This window comes from Parus major, chromosome 2 (genome assembly GCF_001522545.3).
Source record: "Parus major isolate Abel chromosome 2, Parus_major1.1, whole genome shotgun sequence".
NCBI lineage: Eukaryota > Metazoa > Chordata > Aves > Passeriformes > Paridae > Parus > Parus major.
Genome location: NC_031769.1, coordinates 33,450,172 through 33,471,914, shown reverse-complemented (window position 1 = coordinate 33,471,914; position 21,743 = coordinate 33,450,172). Strand labels below are relative to the sequence as shown.

General features: G+C 36.4%; 1 protein-coding gene across 1 annotated transcript in view; it reads left to right on the top strand.

Moving 5' to 3' along the window:
• HIBADH (3-hydroxyisobutyrate dehydrogenase) overlaps window positions 1-21,743 on the top strand; it is an 86,325-nt gene that overhangs the window by 8,101 nt on the left and 56,481 nt on the right. Inside the window, exons 2-4 of the mRNA XM_015619825.2 lie at window positions 205-365; window positions 4,711-4,820; window positions 7,257-7,378. Coding sequence (XP_015475311.1) covers window positions 205-365; window positions 4,711-4,820; window positions 7,257-7,378 — 393 coding nt within the window. The remainder of the gene's footprint in view (window positions 1-204; window positions 366-4,710; window positions 4,821-7,256; window positions 7,379-21,743) is intronic.

Below are 21,743 nucleotides of genomic sequence, written 5' to 3'. Positions count from 1 at the left end.
AAATCATTGTGGGATGGTATTTGTGGCCCAATGTGCACTATATTTAAGGTTTAGATTTCATAAAATAGGATTCACATTTGCACTATTTTTAAGCATAAAGCTGTTAAAATAATTGAAAACAGATTACATGGTAGTTTTTATTATGTCATTGTTGTACGTTAGTCTAAAATACAAATATATTGATCTTTACTGTTTTGAAACCAGTGTGTTCTAGGACTATGGCTTCCAAAACCCCAATTGGATTCATTGGGCTGGGTAACATGGGAAATCCAATGGCAAAAAACCTGGTCAAACATGGATATCCAGTCATTGTGTATGATGTCTTCCCAGAAGCTTGCAAAGAATTTCAAGACTTGGGTGCTCAGGTATAGTAATAAACTTTTTTTATTCCAGCAATAACTGTGTGTGTTGAATGGTTCCTGCACACAATGCAACTAAATCATCTTGTTTCTTTTCTTGGTTAACACCAATCAGAACTGAAACAGCATAATGAAAAGGTATAATATAAATATATATATATATAGGTATAATATAAATATTAAATGAAAAGGTAAAGTAAAGGTATGACTCTATCCCAATAAATTTTCCTGCTGTAAGCCAGAATTGCTACCTTGTCAGACTTCTCTAGCTGTCTTTTTTTTCCCCCACTTTTTATGAGAATAGGTTGATGGCCTGTTCTTTCACCTCCTGCTTTCTCCTGCTTCCTTCTCCCCAAGGTCTAGAAGGCCAGTGGGCTGCTTTTCATCTGGTTCCTACTTTGACCTTTTCAGGTTAAATGACCCTAGTTAAAAATTCCTGCTGGCATAGCTGTAAGGGTTATAGGGACATATGAGCTTTCCTGCTGCTTCAAGGTGTAGTCCTCAGGGGCAGGGGAAAAATCTAATTATTTAAGTGCTTATTCTCATGGAGGTTAGGAAGGATATGGTGAGAGAAGAGGAAGGAATGAAAGGGAAAAAGGAGTGAAGGAAATTGATTACATTAGGGAGCTTTACCTTCCTGCAATATACCCTGCAAAATCTTGGCCGTGTTCCAGCCGCTCCTGTTGCTTTTCTTAATCTGTTAATACCCTCAGAACCCCATTCTCTCAGGTGGTTGTGTCATTTCTATGTGTCTGTAACACATTTCAATGCTTTTGACATACTTCAAAGCTGTCACAATTTAGACAGTTGTGGGCAGATGAATATGTGCTGAAAACACAGAAAAAAGGAGTGCAGTGCAAAAATAAACCTCTCATGTAAAAGTGTAGAGGATAGAAAGGGAATTTTCCAGCAGTGACAAGGAAATTATAGATAGATCTAGATAGAGGAACAGTGTGCCTTGAAAGTCTAAACTGTTAAAGCTAATTGGAGCTGTTTTAAATAATGAGGTAACATCAAGATTCCTAAAAGATAAAATGATACCACACACCTGTTAGTAATTAATTGCAGCTCCCCTTGAATAATTACAGAATCTTGGCCTTAAGTAGGAAAGTAAGATTTTCACCTCTTTTCCTGGCTCCTGTTCCTATTTTATTTAAGCAGTCAGGACCCTCAGGCATGAATCAGATATGTCTTGAGTAAAACTCAAATTCAAGAGACTGTTTTGAACTATTGGTTGTATTTTTAATTTGTGTTCTGCAGTGAGATATCTTTTCTGTGGCTGCCCATGTTGATAGTTTTTTGCCTTTGTAACAGAATCCTTGGCATTCACTGCAATACTTAACATGTGATAATAAAGGTGAACTGCAATGCCTTTAAAAATAAAGTCCAAAGTATGTTTTAAGATCATAAATCACTAAGAGAATACATGGATAGGCTTAAATACAAATAAAACACACTCAAAGAAAATATGTGAACATAACTTCCTCTTCTTGATCTATAGGTGTAAATCCTACTCCAGCACATTTTTCAGGAGTTGAAAACTTGTGGGTCCATGGGGCCTTGTAGAAACTGCTGTAGAAGGAACATTGGGCTCGAAGGGCTGCTTTCTCTTTGGTCTGGCTGTAAGGGTAAAACCATCAGGAGTGTTACAGGGGTGAAATGACCCCAAGAGACAGCAAACCTAGTCAAATGTCCATTGTTTAAGGCCAGTGCTTCTGCCAAGGCATATGGTGGATGCGGGATGTTTGACCATAAATCTGTACAATCTGGGACTCCGCTTTCTTTAGCCACTGAAGTAAACAACTGGGACGTGGTACATGTCAGAAAGCAGCCACCCACCTGCTAATGGTGCATAGTAAGAGGAAAACTGGCTGAGCATAAGCATATGGAACCACTTGGAGTGAAACTTGGAGAAAGTTGGAAGCGTCACACAGTGGAGTAACTGTGTGTCATGCTCAAGTTTACAGGTCTTTGTATCTAAATCCTCTCTCAGATTTAGAACATTGAGAATGTTACTGGAGTCACCTGATGCATAAAGCATCATAAAAACAGAGCTTTCTTTAATGTACACTAACAATGGCATTTCAGGCAAACAGTAATTAATTGACTTACGGTAAATATAAATAAAACAAAATAGGGAAGCGGTTTGAACAAATACAAGCAGATACACAGATGGGAGGGCAGTACCAACCCAGTATGCAGAAAAGTCTCTTCTATCCAGTTGCATACTGCAAAAGTTTACTTGAATTAAACCAGTATCAGAACATGAACAGGCCTTGGTGGGCTGCTACTCTGAGCTAGTATAGTCTTTGTTGTAATCAACAATTAGTATTTGCTCTGTTTTTTTAAAGTTATGTACGTATTCTTAATGGTTTCAAATGCTTAATGTTTTATCATAACTTTCAAATAATTCAGCTTTGTTTCTGAGACAGAAAGTCCCAAATAAAATAAAGGTTTTATATGCTGCTTATTGAACCAGGTAAGTAGACTTTTTCAGGCAATGTTATTCATATTTTTTAACACTACCAAAAGGCCAAGAGAGTATTCCCACTTTTAATTCCCACTTTACTTTGCTACTTACTTAAAGGTAGCAGAAAGCTTTTCCTTTTTATGGTTGTAGTTAGTACTGTCCCAGTTTGTGTACATTTTTAATCTCATTTCCTTCATGTAAGAGGCATCTTAGTATTTTGAAAGATGTGGATAGACTAAATGAATTACTGTTTAGATGACTACTGTACTATGTCTTCTTTGTACCTGTGTTGCTTAGAAATCATTTAAAACTGTAACCAAAACCCAGCTATCTTCTATCTGTGTAGCCAAGTAGAAATCTGAGGCTGATGGACTATTCCAGTTGTGTGTCCAATATAGTATGTTTTTAAACTTCTGGTTGAAAAATGCAAATGAACCATTGAGTCTTCCACTGATACCCTCCAAACCTCTAAGAATACTGGAGATCATAGTTTCAAGTAAGAAGATGTATATAGATTGAGGTTCCGATTTCACACTTCCTCTCTCTCCCTCTAATAACACACATTGAGACTGAACCAAACCAGAGATACTCAAAGACAAAGGTGTCATACTTCTTTTTTAAAGAGATAGGCTCTCTCATCTCCATGGAGGCAAGTCATAAAATCAGCTAATCAGATATAGAAGGTTTGCTGCTTTTAATTGCCTCATTTATTCCTGCTAACCTTTGTTCTTTAGACTAGAGCATGTTTCCTTTTGTAACTGTAGTATGCCAGGTGTTTTGTGTGGTATTAACTTCTTTCAAAACAAAATCTGCATGTTTCTTAGTCCCATCTATGCCAGTTTCTTTGTGTTTTTTTCCCCCAAGAGCCTTGTTCAGTGACTTTATACAGTATTCCCTTCTTTTGTTCAGTAGTCAAATAAAAATCAAGAAGTTTCTTATGCTTTATCCCAGAAGTCCTTCAATTCAGCATTTCTTACAAAGGACTGAAATTAGATTTGATCGTTGTGGGGTAAAGAAAAAAGAATAAGCTGTATGTTTGTTGCTATTTTCCCTGTTCTATGAATGCAATTTTCCCTGTTCTAACAATGCAATTTTAAATTAATTAATTAATTCAGACCAGTACTGGACAGAAATCTTAGTGGTAAATGCCTTCCAAGTGAAACGCACAACTTAGCTGTCAGTATTTCATTTGTTGTGTATGTATCATAAATATTATACTGCCTGCTTCTGAAAGTGACTTCAGAAAGATAGTAACATACCTTTCAAGTTAGGTATGGTTATTTAACAACTTACATCTAATAATATATTTTGAAAATTGTTCAGATCTATTTCTTGAAGGGTGCCTGAGCTGATAATTTTCTGTTTTAAAAATGCCAACTGTAATATTATGAGAAACATCAGTTAGTTTATCTGATTTCTTTTAAGGTGAGGCTCAGAGGTTCATCAAGTAATTTTTTCTTTTTCCCTCAGTCTTCATCTCTTTCAATGCCATATATAAGACAAGGAAAAAAGTGAGATTTTTGTGATCCTTTCATGTTGTTCCTCCTTAGAGACATTGTAGAGCAATATTTTGTAAAGATACAGGGTTTGTAGTGAATTGAAGATTCATTAATGGGTTGATGGTATTAAAGCATATTTCCCTTGGCAGATGTTGTGGAGGAACTTCCATGATAGGAGGTAATTTTCATTTTTTTAATTTTTCTGTTACTGGTTCTGAATAGCCAATATTTTCATTAGGAGAGCAGTTTTTCTTGTGTTAATTTTTTACCTAACTTAGTTGGGATCAGTGAATGCTTAAACCAAACTCATCAAACATGTCTGACATTGCTTTTTCAGGAAGAGTGCAAGCTTATATTGTCTGGTTTTTTTTTTCTTTAAAAGGTAACAGAATCCCCAGCAGATGTAGCAGACAGAGCAGACAGAATTATTACCATGCTGCCTTCTAGTCCCCATGCAAAAGAAGTTTACACAGGAGCAAATGGAATTCTAAAGTAAGACTTTTTTGCAGTTTGGAGAATTTCCACTCGTACTCAAGGTTTGTTTGATGATTGCTGCTGTTGTAACTCTTCCTGTGCCTTCAGGGCACTTAATTCAATGTTCTCTGTTCTGTCACTATTGATATTTCTAATTATATGAGTTCTCTCATACGGTGCTTGGTTTTGAATGGCTTTTGACTAAAGTCTTAATTTTATTTTCAGTAGAATAATAATTCTTGTGCATTTCAGGCACTTAACTCACCAACTTAACTATTGTCTGCCTTTTCAGTTGTATGGTTCTTTTGCCATAATGTACAACTACACTCAAGTACAGCTAGAATATTTTCTGGCAACAATTATTTTCTCAAATACTATTTTCTTTAACTTGAAGTATAAATTACATGTTCTGAAGACACGTCATTGTGTCTTATGGTGTTAAAGTGTATCAACATAGAATAGCTTACAAGACTTTCTTGATTTCTACTCTTATTATCTGTTTATTACACAAAAAAATACCTAAAGATTTTGTTTCACGTGAAACAGTGTTTTTTAACTTTGTAGAGGGATTTCCACTGAGCTTTAAATCTATAGTCTGCAGAATTCTAATGCTCGGAGTTTTTTAACTTGCCAAATCAAAAAATAAATATAATTTAAAAGTCTGTTCTGGCTATATGTGCACTGCTCCTGGCAGGCTGACTAAAGCTACTGGAAACCTCTGAGGATCATGTAGGCTCTTACAGCTATCCGGGTTAATAAGGTAAAAACATACAGAAGACAAAATACAGTAGATTATCAAAAAAAGATAATGCCTTTTTAGGTATTGATTGTACAATATTAATATTCATTGATGGAGATAGAAGAGAGGAATTTCTGTTATTCTTGCTATACAGGAATAAAAGTTGCTTCTTTCCCTTACTGTCTGTGGTTTAATTCCTCATAAAGTAGGACTGAGCAGATCTAGGTATCTATAGCTTAGACCCTTCAGGGAAGATGGGTAATTGGATCAGCACCACAAAGCTCAGGAAGCAGCTGTGGGAGAACTGTACCCATGATGGCAGTGGTTTGAAGAATGATTGGCAATACTTACTGATACAGTACAGCCAGTTAATCTGTTGAGTTCATAGATGTGGAAAATCCAGCAGGGAACAGAGGATGTGGAAAGCAGTCCTATGCTGCTGCAATTTCTCAGCCTCTGTTATTAAGAGAAGAAAGTGTAATTTGACAGTAGTGAATAATTGTGGCTCTGAGTGACCTGGTCCTTGTTGACTGGTCTGATTTTCATAATTTTCTAAAGCTTTTAAAGCTTTACAGAAGAAAGCATTAATAATGTGAAGTATTTAAAGGTTGAGTCATCCCCCTGTGTTATCAAGGAGCTTGTGCCTTCCTCTGAACATAAGAGGAGATGATGTAGTACTTTTTCTGCTGCCCTGGTTTTTGTTTGCATGTGTTCCAAGTAACTGCAGCAGCACGAGGGATGAGTTTTGTGTACGTGGCACTGTTTGAGTCTGGAGTTCCAGTAGGGTCACAGTGTATGTATATATTGAGAGACTATTTCCAGCAATCTGGGTAATTCAATTAAGTGAAATCCACTGTACTGCCAACAGCATGCAAGGTGCAGTGGATCTCTTTATCTGCCATGAGTAGCTTTAAATGGGACACATTTTTATGACTGAAAAATTCTGGTCTTTGATTTCATGCTGATTGCTGGTCAGGTGGACTTAAAATCATGGTGCAGTTCAATGGAAAGAAGCAACTTTTTTGTCATGGAGGGAAATAAAAAGGTTCAAAATAAAGAAGTTCAAATTCTTTAAATTTCAAACATTTTATTGTATTTTTAAATCAAATATACAGCTTTCTGTGATCTACAGTTTGAAATACAGATCTGCCTAAGTGTCCTGGTTATCAGTGGGAAAACATTTTTCTCCATGCTTCACTTCAAATCTTCAGTGGGCTTTTGTGGTTTTAGTTATGATCTTTATATGGAACAGATTGTAGAATGATTAAAAGAATGCAGACCATTCTGATAAGAACTTAAGATACTGTATATATAAAAAGAGCATTTTATTGTTATATATTAAATTTTAGGCTGTATCAACAGTTGCTTAGAATGCATCTTAGGTGATCTGTATATTATATATTGCTCAACTAGTGTTATGGAAGAATTTCCTAGTGCAACCTTTTTGTGTAATTATTTTTTAATAGTGTTTTAAAAGAGCATCCTTTTTTGTGTTTGGCTTTTTTTGGGCTTTGAGTGGTTCAAAACTGCAGTGTACATAGTCAGCAATATAAATACTGAACAGATCTTGCTCAAGAAGGTTTAAAACTTCATGTTTACTAGTGTACCAAAGAATGTCTGCACATTTGTCATGCTGATGGAAGCCAGTGCCATGTTAATAGTTGTAAATATCTTCTGAAAATAATACTAATACTAATAAATCATCTTTATTTTAGGAAAGTGAAGAAAGGCTCATTGCTAATAGATTCCAGCACTATAGATCCAGCAGTTTCAAAAGAATTAGCCAAAGCTGCTGAAAAGATGGGAGCAGTTTTTATGGATGCCCCAGTTTCTGGAGGTAAGTCTTCATAAGCAGTTTACCTCATATTGAACAGGTTGTCACTTTGTTTGGAATGTCAGTCACCAATTTGTACCCTTGTTGCTCTAAGTTGCTTTTCTTTGCTATATGTACAGTATTCTGTTTCGTTGTTGTTGTTTAATTGCATTACAGATAATAGCAGTGTGTTATTACAGGAGTATTTTTAGGATTTAGGAGTATGCTCTTGTGTTACACTTGGAGAAAAAGCTTTCTTGGGATATGGTACAATGGTCGTTTTAATGTAACTTCTTTCATGAAGTTGCATTTTTATGCAGTTACTTATATTTGTTTAGCCTCCATCTGTTTCTTCCTGTTAAGGAAAAACTGGTCATCATTAAGAAGTCCTGTTTCTTTTTAATTAATTAAAAAGAAGATAATGAAGTGAGGAATATGAGTCTCTGAGTATTTAGTCTCTTGTAAGAAATAATACAGAGCAGGGAAGACTTCTCCTTTTGTGGACAGAGCAGAGCAGAAACATAAAATTAATGTTTTGAAAATAGAACCATAACTGATTGTTTCTATTGTTGGATTCTTCTCCAAAACACCTCGAATTAAGAAGGTGAGGAAACCTCATTTTTTGTGGGAAATCTTGAGGTTTTTACAATCCAGTCTAAAAATTAATGTAACTGGCATTTTGAGAATTCTTTATTTTCCTGATGAGTGTCAGTGATGAGCAAAAACTAACAATCTTTTTTAGTTTTAACTGCAAATTAAGACAGGATTTGACTACATACTAGAAGCCAAAATTTTCATCCAAATTCTGTTGTGAACAGAAAGTAGGCAGATCCAGGTAGGTGATATTGAAGAATATAGTGGGAGAAGACAATATTCTTGCTTCCCAGCCAAACTATTAGTTCTGTTTTATAAAGTTAGAGAACTAATCAGCCTGGGAAGAAAAAACACAGAAAAATTGTATTGTGTATGGATTATGTATCTCTCTGATCATTTTTTTAAACACAGCATGACTTTCTGCTTATCAGTTGGGCAATTCTGACCTATTTCTGTATTGTTTTCTTCAATCCCTTTCTGCCAAGTATGTTATTTTCCTGAGGGAATTATTTACCTTTTAGAAATGTCTGCAATTTATTTTTACTTGTAAGTTTTTGGTGTAAGAAGAAAAGGTAAAGTTCGATTCTGAAAGAACTTTAGATGTTATGGGGGTTTTGTTCCTTGAGAAAATGGTAAGGCCAAGACAGATTTAATATGATAACATAAAGCTGACTAGTATGAATACAGATGGCTTTTTTGGTGTTAGTAGTTTGTCTGAATACAAATAACATGGTGACTAGTGTCAGTTACAGATTGAGGGATGTTCTGAATAAAGGGGAGAGAATAGACTTAACTTTCTAGTCCTTAATATATTTGTGAAGCCCAAGGAGCACTCTGTACAAATCATGTTTAAAGTGGGCACTTGCTAGAAATGTGGAGAAGTTAAGTCTGCTGGAAAAAAACCTTTAATGTTATGCTTTGTTATTTCCATCTTTCAGTACCTAATACATCAAGTCTTTGGGGTATTTTTATATGTCCTGACTGCATTGTTGGCCTTCAGACAAAACACTAAATGGAGAAGTATGCTCGGCTCTCTAGAAATTGGCAGGCACTATGCCGTTGCTGTGCAATGCAATAGAGTTGGCAGGAGTTTGAAGGAGAATGTTTGTGGGACATAGGGAGGAGGAAGAGAAAGCAGCATGCCTGAGCTGTCCTCCTTAGAGCTATCTGTTTACTAGCTGTTACTGGCAGACAACTCCACTTGTGTTTTTAGGTATTTGGGTGTTGCCTGATGTTAACATTCATCTGCACTCCAAACAAGTTCACAAACTGAATAATATTGTGAAAATTGCTTGGACTGTAAACCCTAGGGAGAGAGAGCAGTGATTTTAATCCTGTCCTGACATTGCAAATGAAGAATCTTGGGGCATAGCATTAGGGCCAGATTTTAGTGGCTTGTTTGCAGCCTTGTCCCCAAAAGATTCTTTCTCTTGATCTTTTTCAAATGGGCCTGCATGCCAATTTATAGTGCTGTCTTCTTCATATGATTGGCCTACAGCATTTACTTGCTTACAGTCAGAACTCATTAAGTAGAAGTTGATGAACCAAGTTGCTGTGGTATTATTTTGTATTAAGTGACTTCAGAAAATACTTCTCATCCCCATAGGTGCATGCAGATTATGCTGCTAATGCTGTCTAGAGATAGCAATCGCTTTAGTTTAGGATTAGGATCTCTTGCAGGCCCACATGAGAAAGTTGTGTCATGGTTCCCAGTGCTGCCCTGGTTTGTGACCTCTTTGTGAGCATGGGACAAATGGGGAAACATCTTCAAAATCCATGTTTATTTAATATTTTTTTTAATCTAGACAAGAAATTTATCTCTTTGCAAGGCTTGGGTTCTTCATCTCTGTATGTATAAAAATATTTTAAGGCGCACATTATCATAGAAGCATATTTAAAATTGACTGACGTTGGCACAAGATACTGCTGGCTAAGTACGAGATCTAAATTTAGCCTTCAAGAATTGTGTCAAATTTGTCCTCCCACTGATTTCAGTAGAAGTATGATACAGATTCTCACCTCGTAATCTAGAGCTAACTTTGCTAGTAGCTTCACTGACACTGCTGTAAAAGTTCTCTCTCTTTAACTCAGTATACAAGATATTAATTTCCTAAAGTACCTTGGCTGATATTTTTTTTTCATTTCTAATGTAATTCCTTGTATGTTGTAAGCATTGTTAGTGTTCAGATACAACCTTTTCAACTTTTTTCCCCTTCTACTGGCTATTGAAATTATATCAGCTCTGTGTGTGCTCAAGATACATTGAGCATTCTGCCAGAACTTCACAAAAAAGTGTGACGACTTGATTTGTTTTTCTGGATTTGGAGGTGTGAAAAAAAGTTTTCAACTCCTTTGTATGTCTGGTTCTTTAAGGTTTGATAATGAAACTTCAGATCTTCCTCTTCACTGTATCCTTTAGACAAGAGAGTAGTCAGTTAAGAAGACTGCTACTTGTTAATAACAACTGTCAGGTAGAGCACTGGAGTCATGCTAAAATGGTAATAAAGAGTAAAATAAAAGAGTTTGTTTTTAGAAATTGTGCATTGGAGGTGGCTAGAAGAGGTTGTAGTTTCTATGCCAGCAGCCATTTCAAACTGTTTCATCTTACAGTACTGCTTCCATAAACTTCAGCTAATCATTAAGTGATGGAAACAGTAGTAATAGTAGTAATACAAGTTAAGACTTCAGGTCACTGATAACATAAAGTATAATGTGAGTCCTTGAAGGGTGCATTGCAGACTTATTCCCTGCATGGCCAGATCTCTACTTAATATGGAACAAAGGAAAAATAAATTATTATAAACACTCTGAAACACTCTGGAGATATTTTATTTCATAGAGCAATGTATTTCAGAATACCAGCTTCTTTTTTTTTTTGCTTTTTTTTTTTTTGCTTTTTCTTACTTTTTCTTAGGAAGGGCACCTTCCTAAAATAGGAGAAGCGAATTATGTGTTTCTCTTACTTGAATGTTGAAGTCCATTAGTGCTGTGCCTTTTCCAAGGGAAGCAGAGGAGTTAAAAGTTCATGCACACCAATGTTTGCAGAGATGATTTAAAAGACACTTTCAGACTAGACTAAATAATTGGAATTAGGAATGAGTAGTTCAAACATTGCATCTCTTAGCTTGTAAATTCTGTTGTAACAAAGATGCATAATCAATATCTTTGCCAGAATTAAGCTGATTTAATAGACCTGTCTTTGCTGGGGAGCCTTTGTAGAGGTACTTGAACTGACTTCATTAAGTTGTGTCTGCTTTATTTCTTCAGCTTTGTGCACCTTTAGAGAAATGCAATCTTACAACTTTATGGGAGTGGAAGAGTTGGTGGGTTAATTCAGTATCTCTATTCTAATTTGAGACATCATGTAGGTTTTAATAAACACAAAGAATAAAATAAGCAATGCCCTGAATTCAGTGGTGTAGAGGTTTGGTTTGGTTTTGGCTTTCTGGTCTGGTATTACAATGATTGGATCTCTTAGGATCCTTGAAACACTATAAAGATGGAGCAGGTTCATGAATTTAGAACTAATAATTCTGACCTATCCCTCTCAATAGCAGGTGTCCTCCTTGGAAATGAAAAACATTTAAAGGCATAGTAGTATTTGCTCCATTATTGTTTCTGTATTTATGTTTTTATGCTTTATTTTTAAAGCCTAAATGTGCATGCTCAGAATGGCCGCAGTGTTCTCTGTGTTTCTGGTACCAAGCATAATTTTACCTTGCTTGCTTTGCTCTTCCTCAGTCACTGCATGCCTTGTGTAATATTTTTCTTTCCTGACATCCTTCTTCATTTCTCTGTTTTATTTTTTGCTGAATGCATTTGATCATGCTCATTTTTTGCCAAGTCTGTGATACGGGGATGGTAGAAGAAATTACAGTGTAGAACCTTAATACTAAAGGTAGTGTCAAAAATACTACTGTTATTCTGAAATTTAGATGATGAAAAATAATGCAGGAAGTAAACTACAAAAAAGGGAAAAATTGGCTGAACTGATTAAGAGAAGCTAAAATGAGGATGAAGAAGTATTTTGAAATCTGAGATGCTTAAAAAGCTTTTTATTTCTAATAACTTATGGTTTAAATTATATAATACTCATTTGTCAAAATAAAGCTAGTTTAATAGCTTTTGTTGGAGAGAAGGAAGAACTGAAGATCTTGAAAATCTTACACGTTGGTAAAATGTGTATTTTGACACAGGGAGGGGAGGAAGTATAAACCTTGTGCAAATATCACTATGTTGGCAGCAGCTGTTGTTTCAGAAGAGTTTTAGTAGTATATTTACTTATGTGCTGACTTTGCAAGGCTATTTTACTTCTCTATTATGCCTTTTGCATTCTCTGTAAAATAAAATAAAAGGTAGCAGAAGATAAGGAAGAATAAACAGATTTGTTGAGAGTATCATCTGAAAATGTTCACTGGGGTGGAGGCAACTATCCTACAATGACTAAAAGGGTGGAATAAATGATTTTATTAAAGCATATTGTATATTTTGGCAATACAGTTGTGTGTAGTCTGGCCAAATAGTGACCAATGTGCAGAGAAACATATCTGTCTCCATTTATTTGAAGGTGTAGAGATGAGTTATTTAGACTGGCTCAATGGGATATAACCAGGAATAATAGGCTGGAAATCATTAAGGAAAGAAAAATGCGTGCCGTGTCTACCAGGAAAAATGTCCTAACGACATTCTTCATACACTGTGGAATAATTTCCAAAGGAGATGGTTGAAGCCAAATATCTCAACATGCTTTAAACTGCACTGGGCAAAGTGCTAGGAACTATTCTGTGGGGAAAAAATCTACGACTGGCAGGAGGATGGCTACATGATCTAATCGGTCTTTTCCATCTCTAATGTCTACAATCCTGTTGTGTTCTCACACATGGTGTTCAAAAACAGTTAAAGGAAAACTGTCCAGATGGAAGTTAGAAATCCCTGTGGCACTCTTTGAAAAAGAGTAAGGAATAACTGCAGAGTTAGAGCCAACATTCCTTCTCTCAATAAAAATGGTTCTAATATTCACGGCTGCATGTGAGCTGTTACCACATTTCTAATAACTGCTCTGTTTGTTTGTGGTTACTTTAATACTAGTATCTGCCTCTTCCTGTCAAATGTTCTGAGATACCCAGAGTATGAAATATCTATAAATGCCAGCCTGTCATAAGTCCTAGGGAATAAAAGTTAATTTAATTTCATTTTTTAATTTTTGATTGCTTCTCCTAGAGAATGTTTAAAGTTAAGGGGTTGCAGGTGGTGTTTGGGAATGTTTCTGGAATGAAGTGATGACTTTGAAGCTTTCTACAAAGTTTGTTTTGGTTTTAAACATTCATGGGCATCCATTCTTTCTTTTTGTTCTCTCAATGGAGTGCCTTGTTCAAAGTGTGTATTTTTCATGTAGTCAAAACCTAGCGTGATTCCTGTGCTTTTGGGACAGTGGAGATGATGAGCACCAGACCTTAATAATCCCTTGACTCCATATGAGTCCTAATTCTGAACTATGCTAAATGTGGATGTGGCACATGTCAGCAGTGAGCCCAGCCCCAGGCACACCAGAGAGGGAAGTCCAAACTGGAAGGCACCACACAGAGTAGACTGGGAGTGCCCTGTGCCTGCCCAGTGGCCATCAGCATGGGGACAGCCCCACCAGCTACAGCATTGGAGATGCCACTGCAGAGAAAATTCAATTTTCTCTGAATCTTAATAAAAAACAGTTGTACTTGTAATTTAGTGTTGCCTTAAACAGATTTTTTCAGTCTGTGTGTGGAATTCTTATTTTTTTGGAAAAAAAATTAGAAGTCCAGAGAAGCTTGACTAAGTGGTTTCAGCTGGCGTAGAGTTAATTTTGTTCCTAGTAGCTGGTACAGTACCGGATTTTTTTGTTTTAGAATGAGAATAAAGTTGATAACACGTTGATGTTTAGTTGTTGCTAAGTGGTGCTTACTTCAAGTCAAGGACTTTCCCATGCTTTGTCAATAAGGTGGTACACAACAAGCCGGGAAAGGAGCATTGCCAGGACAGCTGACTTGAACTGGCCAGAGGGTTATATTCCATTGCCCAGAACATCATTCTCAGTATATAAACTGGGGGAATTGCCTGGGAGGGGCTGATTGTTGCTCAGGAATGGGCTGGACATCAATCAGTGGGGCAACTGTATTGTACATCATTTGTCAGTCTTGAGTTTTGTTTTGCTCTTTTTGTTGCCTCCTTTTTCATCATTTCATCATCACCATTTTATTTATTTACTACTATTACTATTGTTACTGTTATAATTATTACATTTTATTTGAGTTATTAACCTGTTCTTATGTCAATGCATGGATTTTACCTTTTTTTATGTTTCTCCTCTCCATCCCCCTGGGGAAGGGTGAGGGGTGAATGAACGACTGGCTGTATGGTGCTTCTTTGCCAGCTGGGGTTAAATCACAGCGCTAATTTAAATGGACTGGGCCACTGAAGATGTGGCCCAAAATAGAATTACATGTTTTGTTTTGTCTCTTATTCATCAAGGGAGGTCTGCAGATCTTACACTAGACATGGAAAGAAACATTAACATCCTAAGGGTCTGAACCTTAGGACACATGTCTTAGGACGCATTTGTGCAAACTGCTCTGTGTTGGAGAGCACTCCTTTGAAGGCTCTTTAAACACTTAAACTAAAGGAGCAAAAAAGAAAACAAACCCATATGGAGTAAATTTTGCAGCGACAGCTAACCTTGTCTTGTAGTGCAGGCCTTTGAAAATAAATCACTTGTTGATCCCCCAAATAGCTGAATCCAGGATGAGTAGCTGAATGAAAAGCTGATCTTCTATTGACCCCCATCTGGATGATGCTAATATTCTGGGTTCCTTGTGTTTCATTTTTAAAGTCATAGTGATGAGTTGGCCAAGTATTGGATTTATTTATGACAGTATTATACTATGATCCGGAGCCATTCTAAGTCACTGGATCGTTACAAAATGTGATCTTATAGTGGAGGACATATTTATGTTTTGAAAAGCGTCTTAAGTTGTGCGGATAAAGAGGGGGAAAAAGTTCTAGGAGAAGTAGCCCCTCTGCACTTCAAATAAAACCCTGAAAATCATTCCATATTTCCAGTGTTTAGTGTAGTACTGCCCATTGTGAGACAATTCAGTAGCTTAAGCTTTTATCCTTAGCAGAACAGCTCTTAGTTAATCCATAGGCAGCACATAGAAATACCAAGATTTCCTAATTCTCCTTCCTTCAACCACTTTTTAAAAAAACATGGGTTATATCATGAAATAAAACAGTAAGGGAATGAGTATTGCCTTTTACCATTAATAAGCATTTAAAATCCAGCTGTCTGCATACAAACTATTCAAATGTTCACCTTTCAGTTTGTCCAGACTTTAGTCTTGTTGGCTCACCACTTCAGTCTACTGAAAAATGAAGGACAGAGGAGAGTCTTGCAATTCCAGAGCAGAAGAAACAGTTTTTAACTACTGTTCTCATGCCAAGCACAACATAGGACCCTGAAGTGGGGGGAAAAAATTAATATTTACTGCACTGTATTTGACCTATAATTTTAACCCTTAAAATTTGATTCTTATTTTAATTCTTGTAGTTTTACTGAGACACATTGTGTGGAATTTCCTATACATTATATAGTTTTAACCCGTATCCATTTGTAAGAAAAAATTACAATTACATGGCTTGATGGGAACAGAGTAATGCATGGAAATGTTACCCTGATGCCTTACCTTCAGTTTCTGTTACGGGTTCTGTAAGCAGTTGTGTTTTAATTATTTGTGTTGCTGAAGAGTTGTTAGTTTAAATGGGGGGAGCAGTGTGAAACACTGTGGAACACTTTATTAAACTCTTTATGTGTTTTAAATTAATGATTTGATTGTATCCTGATATGTTGTTTGTCTGCTGCTAAACTAACGGGGTTAGTTTTTTTTTTTTAATGTGAAGTTTAGCAAGTTGACAGGAATACTAATCTGACATGTAATTATTATCCATTTGCTTTATTTAATGAGTTGCTGCAAACTGTGTAAGATCCTAGTTACTTAGTAACCATACAGTTTAACCATGCAGTCAGAAATGTGTCTTTTGGCTGTCCTTTTGTTTTCAATCTGTTTCCACTGCTTTCTGAGAGTGTATGGTGGGAGTGTGGCTTGTAGCTCATAGTGTGTTTGCCACAGGGAGTACAAGGAAAGTCACATTGAGTTTTAGCTTTGGCTGAGGAGCATACTACTTGTGTTTCATTTGTGTTAGATTTCTTGGGTTTGCTTAAAATTGCGGATTTCATTATGGAACTAACATGGAGGTAATCTGTAGAGACATATGACTATACATAGCTGTTCCAGCTTGTTTGATTTCTGAGGTTTGACATTTTTCTGATTAAGCTACTTCCAGAATTGCTACGATTTCTAGTAGTCTGAAAGCAGTATTTGGTAGCAGCTAGATGCTTTTTGTCTTGAATAAGGCATTTTATGTTGCATGTGCAGGAAGAACAGTGATTTCCTTCCTCTTTTAAAAGTTGAGGGACATCTGGAGAAAGGAATTTTCAGTAGGTTATCAGCATATGAAACATTGTCGTGGTAGAACCCTATACAGTTAGAGTAAACTAGGAGTGTGTCTAACTTCCCTCTTTCTGCAGATGGTCATCTTAGGATTTATATTAGTGGGGAGTTAGGGGTGATGCTGGGGCAGTGGAAAGGTTTCGTAGCGGAAGCACTAAATGAGAAACTGATGTGAATTTGGCAAGCAGGAGAGTTTCCTGAGATAGAGCATCCTCTTAACAGCCTCAGCCTGAATCTTGGCTGCCTCAAAGGGCTCCCACCCTGTCCAAGATGGAAGTTCCTGCAGAGAGCCCTAATAGCATCCCTCACTGCCTCAACAGAGTGTTAAAGCATAGGACTTAACTGCTGTGAAACAATGCCATAAATTCCTCCCAGGACCAAAATGAACATACTTGATCACCTAAGTGCATCATTGCAGTTCCAGAACAAGCTGGACTATAGAAAAGCATTTCTATTAGTAGTGCAACAACGGGCACACATATTAAAGAAGAAGATGGTTAATCTGTTACTGTTTGGTCACTGGTACTTTTTTTTCCCCACTGTATTAATATGCTTAGCAATTCTTGACACTAAATGTGATTATATGCACTTAGTATGTTGTTTTCTTTAGCAGACAATTACACCAACCTTGAATGGAGCATTTTTTTGGTTACTGGGATAAAGGAATCTTAGGAGATTGAAACAGTAGGCAGCAAAGCTTGTTAAGGAGGTTTTTATTTTACAAGCCCTCAAAAATTCAGAATATGGCTTGCTTACTACTTAAAAAAGTCCAAATGTCCTTATAGACTCCATTTCAGAGCCAGCATCACATCTATGCTATACTTGTCTAAAAATCCAAACATGCACTCTTGGCTGTTACTGTTTACTGAATCAGAACCCTACTGTTTCTACTTGCACTGTATCTAATTTATTGTAAGTGACCGCAAAAACTAGAATTATTTATATGTTGGCATCTAACAGCTCCACTATAGTTAAGGGTCTGTTGGCATTTCCATTATAAACCTTCTTTTGAGAGGTTTATAACTTGGTGGTTTTATTTTTGCTTCAGGCTCAAATGTGCCATTTTCATCCAAGCACAAATTCTTCTACAGAATGTCATTTAAATCAGTTTGGCCATTATTTATTTTAGAGTGTGTACGTTGGGGAGTGGAAGGGAACACACTGTTTAATTTTGGTTTCAGAAGCTTTTTGGTCAGACTATATAATGAAAGAAAAATGGTGCTTTTTATTTTATTTGTAGAAACTTACATTTTCCTTGCATGTGTTGGAGTTACTAAGCCCATGCTTTTTCAGGTTTCTGCCAATGCTCACATGCAACGCATCCACGCCCACTCGTCCACCCACCCATCTCGCCTGCCCCTGCCCAGTGACATGCTCTGAGGAAGCTTCCCCAGGCTTCTGGCAGAGAAAGCTTTTTTGGGGAAGTGGATGAAGTAACATACAATGGGTGTCCTGTTGAGAGGCCTTAGGCCAACCAGTCCAACCGAGGAAGCAGATGGAGCTTAATTGGAAAAAGACGGGCTGAGTGCAGTTGTCAGTCAAATGTAACCCTATGTGGTTAAGAGTGGCATTTCCTATGGCTCTGCCATTTCTTGTGGGATCTGTGTAAATTACTACTTGGATGCAGTAATTCTCAGAGTCTAAAAGTGGTGTGAGTTGGTGTTTTCCCTTGCTTCTGAACACTGAACCACGGAGGATTTCAACACTTTTTTCAGTCAGAAATTCTTGCCACAGTACTCTATTATTGTGCTAATTAAATTCTTACTGCAGGAATAATAGGTATCTATGATGTTTCACTACTAATCCTAGTAACGAAGTACCAGTGTTCTTTTGCATAGTGATTTAAAAGTACAAAGAAGGGAAATGGTGTACAGAGAGGTGGAAGCTTTTATTAGGCCAAATAATACAGCTGAAAATAGAAAACAAGTTTCTGGGTCGGTCCTTTCACCACATTACACAAGAAGCAGTAAAGAACAATAGTGTTTGTTGGTTTTTTCCTTTGCTATTGAATTACAAGAAAAAGCTAGTCAATGGAAAACAAAGTAGAGAGAGAATATGTGGTTTGGCAGCTTCTTGTGTACTTGTCCTTTTGGGATCTTTTTATTTCAGGTAATTAATGGAGATTACTGATTGGACAGACAAGCAATGAAAATGCTTTGTTACGTTTTGTCTTCTGTTTTATTAGCAAAAGGTAAAAGGGAAGCATGAGTATAATTAATTATGGCAGCAGATACAAACAGCTTTTTGCACCATAAAACATTAGATCCCATTGAAGTATTTGAAAGTCTTCTATATCTTGCTTTCCTCTGTCTAGTTCCAGAGGTTAATGAATTCATAGGTCACACATTCCAAATCTTAAATGTTTTAGGACAACTCATTTTAAATTTTATTGCTCTATTTTTAGTTTGTTGGTATTAACATTTAAAAGCACTGAAGACTAAAAAGTTTTGTATCCATTAAAACCTGCTATTTTCAGCTTTGGGACCTGGAAACAGAAGCTTAAATAAACAGCAAATGTCACAAGACATGTGATTAGTTGATCACTATCAAAACATATTTTAATAATGTTTTCCCTGGTATCCTTTTATTGCTAAGGATCAAGAACTATAAGCTGTATACAGTCAAAGCAAAGAAAATCATTAGAAATACCTTAATAGAACACACCTATAAAGCTCCAATTCAGCACATAACACTTAGACATCTGCTTGAGTGTGTCCAATTGAATGGGAATTTAGTGCAAGTTGAAGAGGTGTGTCCTTGGTGTCTATTAAGTGTCTGTGGTGTAATCTCTCTGTTTTACACTATTGAACTGTTGTCTTTCAAACTCCAAGGCTGCAAAGCACTGTCTAGAGCTGACATCCTGGGCATGACTTGACTGGACTTTTCCTGCAACTATAAGCTAAATCTTTCGTTTATTTGGCAATATCCTTTATTTATTAAATTTATTTATTTATACAGGATTTTTTTATTTGGTGTCACCTAAGTTCAAGGTTTTATTGTTTGCTATTTCCAGCAGCTAACCTTATTGATATATTACTTAAACCCTGTTGAAATATAACTTAGTACAATGACTTATATTCCTGTCTTGGAAATGGGATTGTATTGAGTTGGAATATTTTATAGTTATTTTCAAGGCACATCTGCAAGCATGGCTTTGAAAAAGAACTAAATATTTAGGCTTCAAAGTTGTTACATTTCATTACTGATCTATTTCTCTATATTCAGCACAGCAATGGCTGACTCACTTTGAATGGTGTTCCTCACTCCCTAACCTTCTAATTGAAGCAGCAATAATGTCCATTTTTCTTCTCCCTTCATCACTCAGGAATATTGCTGTTTCTCATGAGGCCACAGCTGGGAGTGAACATTCTTGAATCTCTATCACTTTATTCTTTATCAGCATTTATATTGGTGATGAAATAAGATGCATTTTCTAAATTCGAGGTCTTGCTCTGGATTTCCAATGACAAAATATACAGTATTTTGGTGGGAAGGGAGAATTGGAGAAGGCTTATTATCTGAAATGTACTTTCCCGTAGGTACATGGCATGGATTGCTGTTTCAAAGGGGTGTTTCTTTATTTATGCATGACTTTAGCAAAGAGTTTTAACTGTTCCTTATGCTGGTTATTGAAACCACTGAAACTTTGCAACTTTGTCAAGAGTTACTGGAATATGCCCCTGTACTGACAGCTCTTACTAAGAAGGTAACTACCTGCACTGGATCGCCTCTGTCTGTTGCTTCATTTGGATCTGAACTTCCAAAGCTGACGTGTTTTTGGAGGGCAGTATTGCTTGAATTCCTTAGAACTCTGGAGTTAATTTGTGCAGTCCATTGTTACATTACCTCCCCAGTCAGATACTTCTTAGGGAAGTCAAGAAATTGAATTGTCTCAATGAATATGTACTTAACTGTGATGAAAGAACTCCATAGGTTTTATGGATTTAAGTAAACTGCATGCAAATTAGGCTTTGGGAGGGAAAAAATAAGCTGTAAAAGTCACATTTCACCCATGAAGGCCCTATTTGTAAGTGTTGTACATGGGCTTTTACATTTTTCTCTTCCTTAAAAAACAGAAAAAAATTAACAAATTAAAAAATGGCCAAAAAGTTGAAAACGTGTTCCCAAAAAAACAGCTTCTGCTTTCTTTTTTGTGTTTTAATTTTCATATATTTGTGAAAACCTCTGAATTTTTTCCCAGTATTTAGAAATTATTAATATTGGCTCATAACTTACCTGTGTTTTATTGTACTTGTGCACTATGCAAGGATTTTCAGAAGTATACAAGTGTTCCTGTTAAGTTTAATGGGAGATTATTTCATAAAGTAAAATCTGTGGCTGAAATCTGAAGATACAGGAGAGACATACAATAAATCTGGTGTATTTAATTGATGATAATTAAAATTATGTCAACAAATTTAAATAACTGCTGCTCTTTCCTCCTTATATTGGCTACATGTACAGCTCAGTTAGCAGCAGTTTCTTAGTCTCAGCTTCTTAATGAGCAGAAACATTTCAAAATTAGTTTTGTGGACTTTCTTCTTGCTTTCCATAGTACAGTATTATATTTCAGATCTCTTACTCACACAGAAATGTAAATAAGGATCTAATTACAGGTCTTTGCTTAGTACTAAACCCAATACTTGGCATAAGGTTTGTCATAAAATTTTCTTTTCTCTGCTTTGCCATGACCTTAACTTGACCTAAAATGGCTAATTTCAGTAGGGATTGCAATGGTATAGGCTCAGAAGGGTCCTTGTCTGTCACTTGATGGCTGCTTGATATGTGTGTGTTTTGCATGACATCACAGTGTCTGTACTATCAGTTCCTAACAAAGACAGAACTAGTTCCACATGTTTTAACAGACTTTGCACTAATCTGCGTCCATATACTCAGTGAAGTAACAGAGACATCTAAGACATGGTGTTCCTCTTTTTGAATAATATACACTGGAAATACAGTAGGTTTAAGATATCTCTGTCTGTTTCATTAGAAATCCATTTAAAATACTAGTTATAATCTGTGTTCCCTCATTCTTTCCACATTTATGGGTGTTACCTGGGTTTGAAATAGCCAGCTGTCTCAAACACTATCCACATTTTTAAAGGAATAAGAAATCTTGGCAGACACTGGAACAATTAATTGGCTTTTTCAGCCAAGTCAGGTTAGGAAAGTATTTTGTGGGGAGGGGCCGGGTGGGAGGGAAATACAATGTCCTGGTTTCAAGTTTGAGTTTTATTAACTCTTTAGGAATT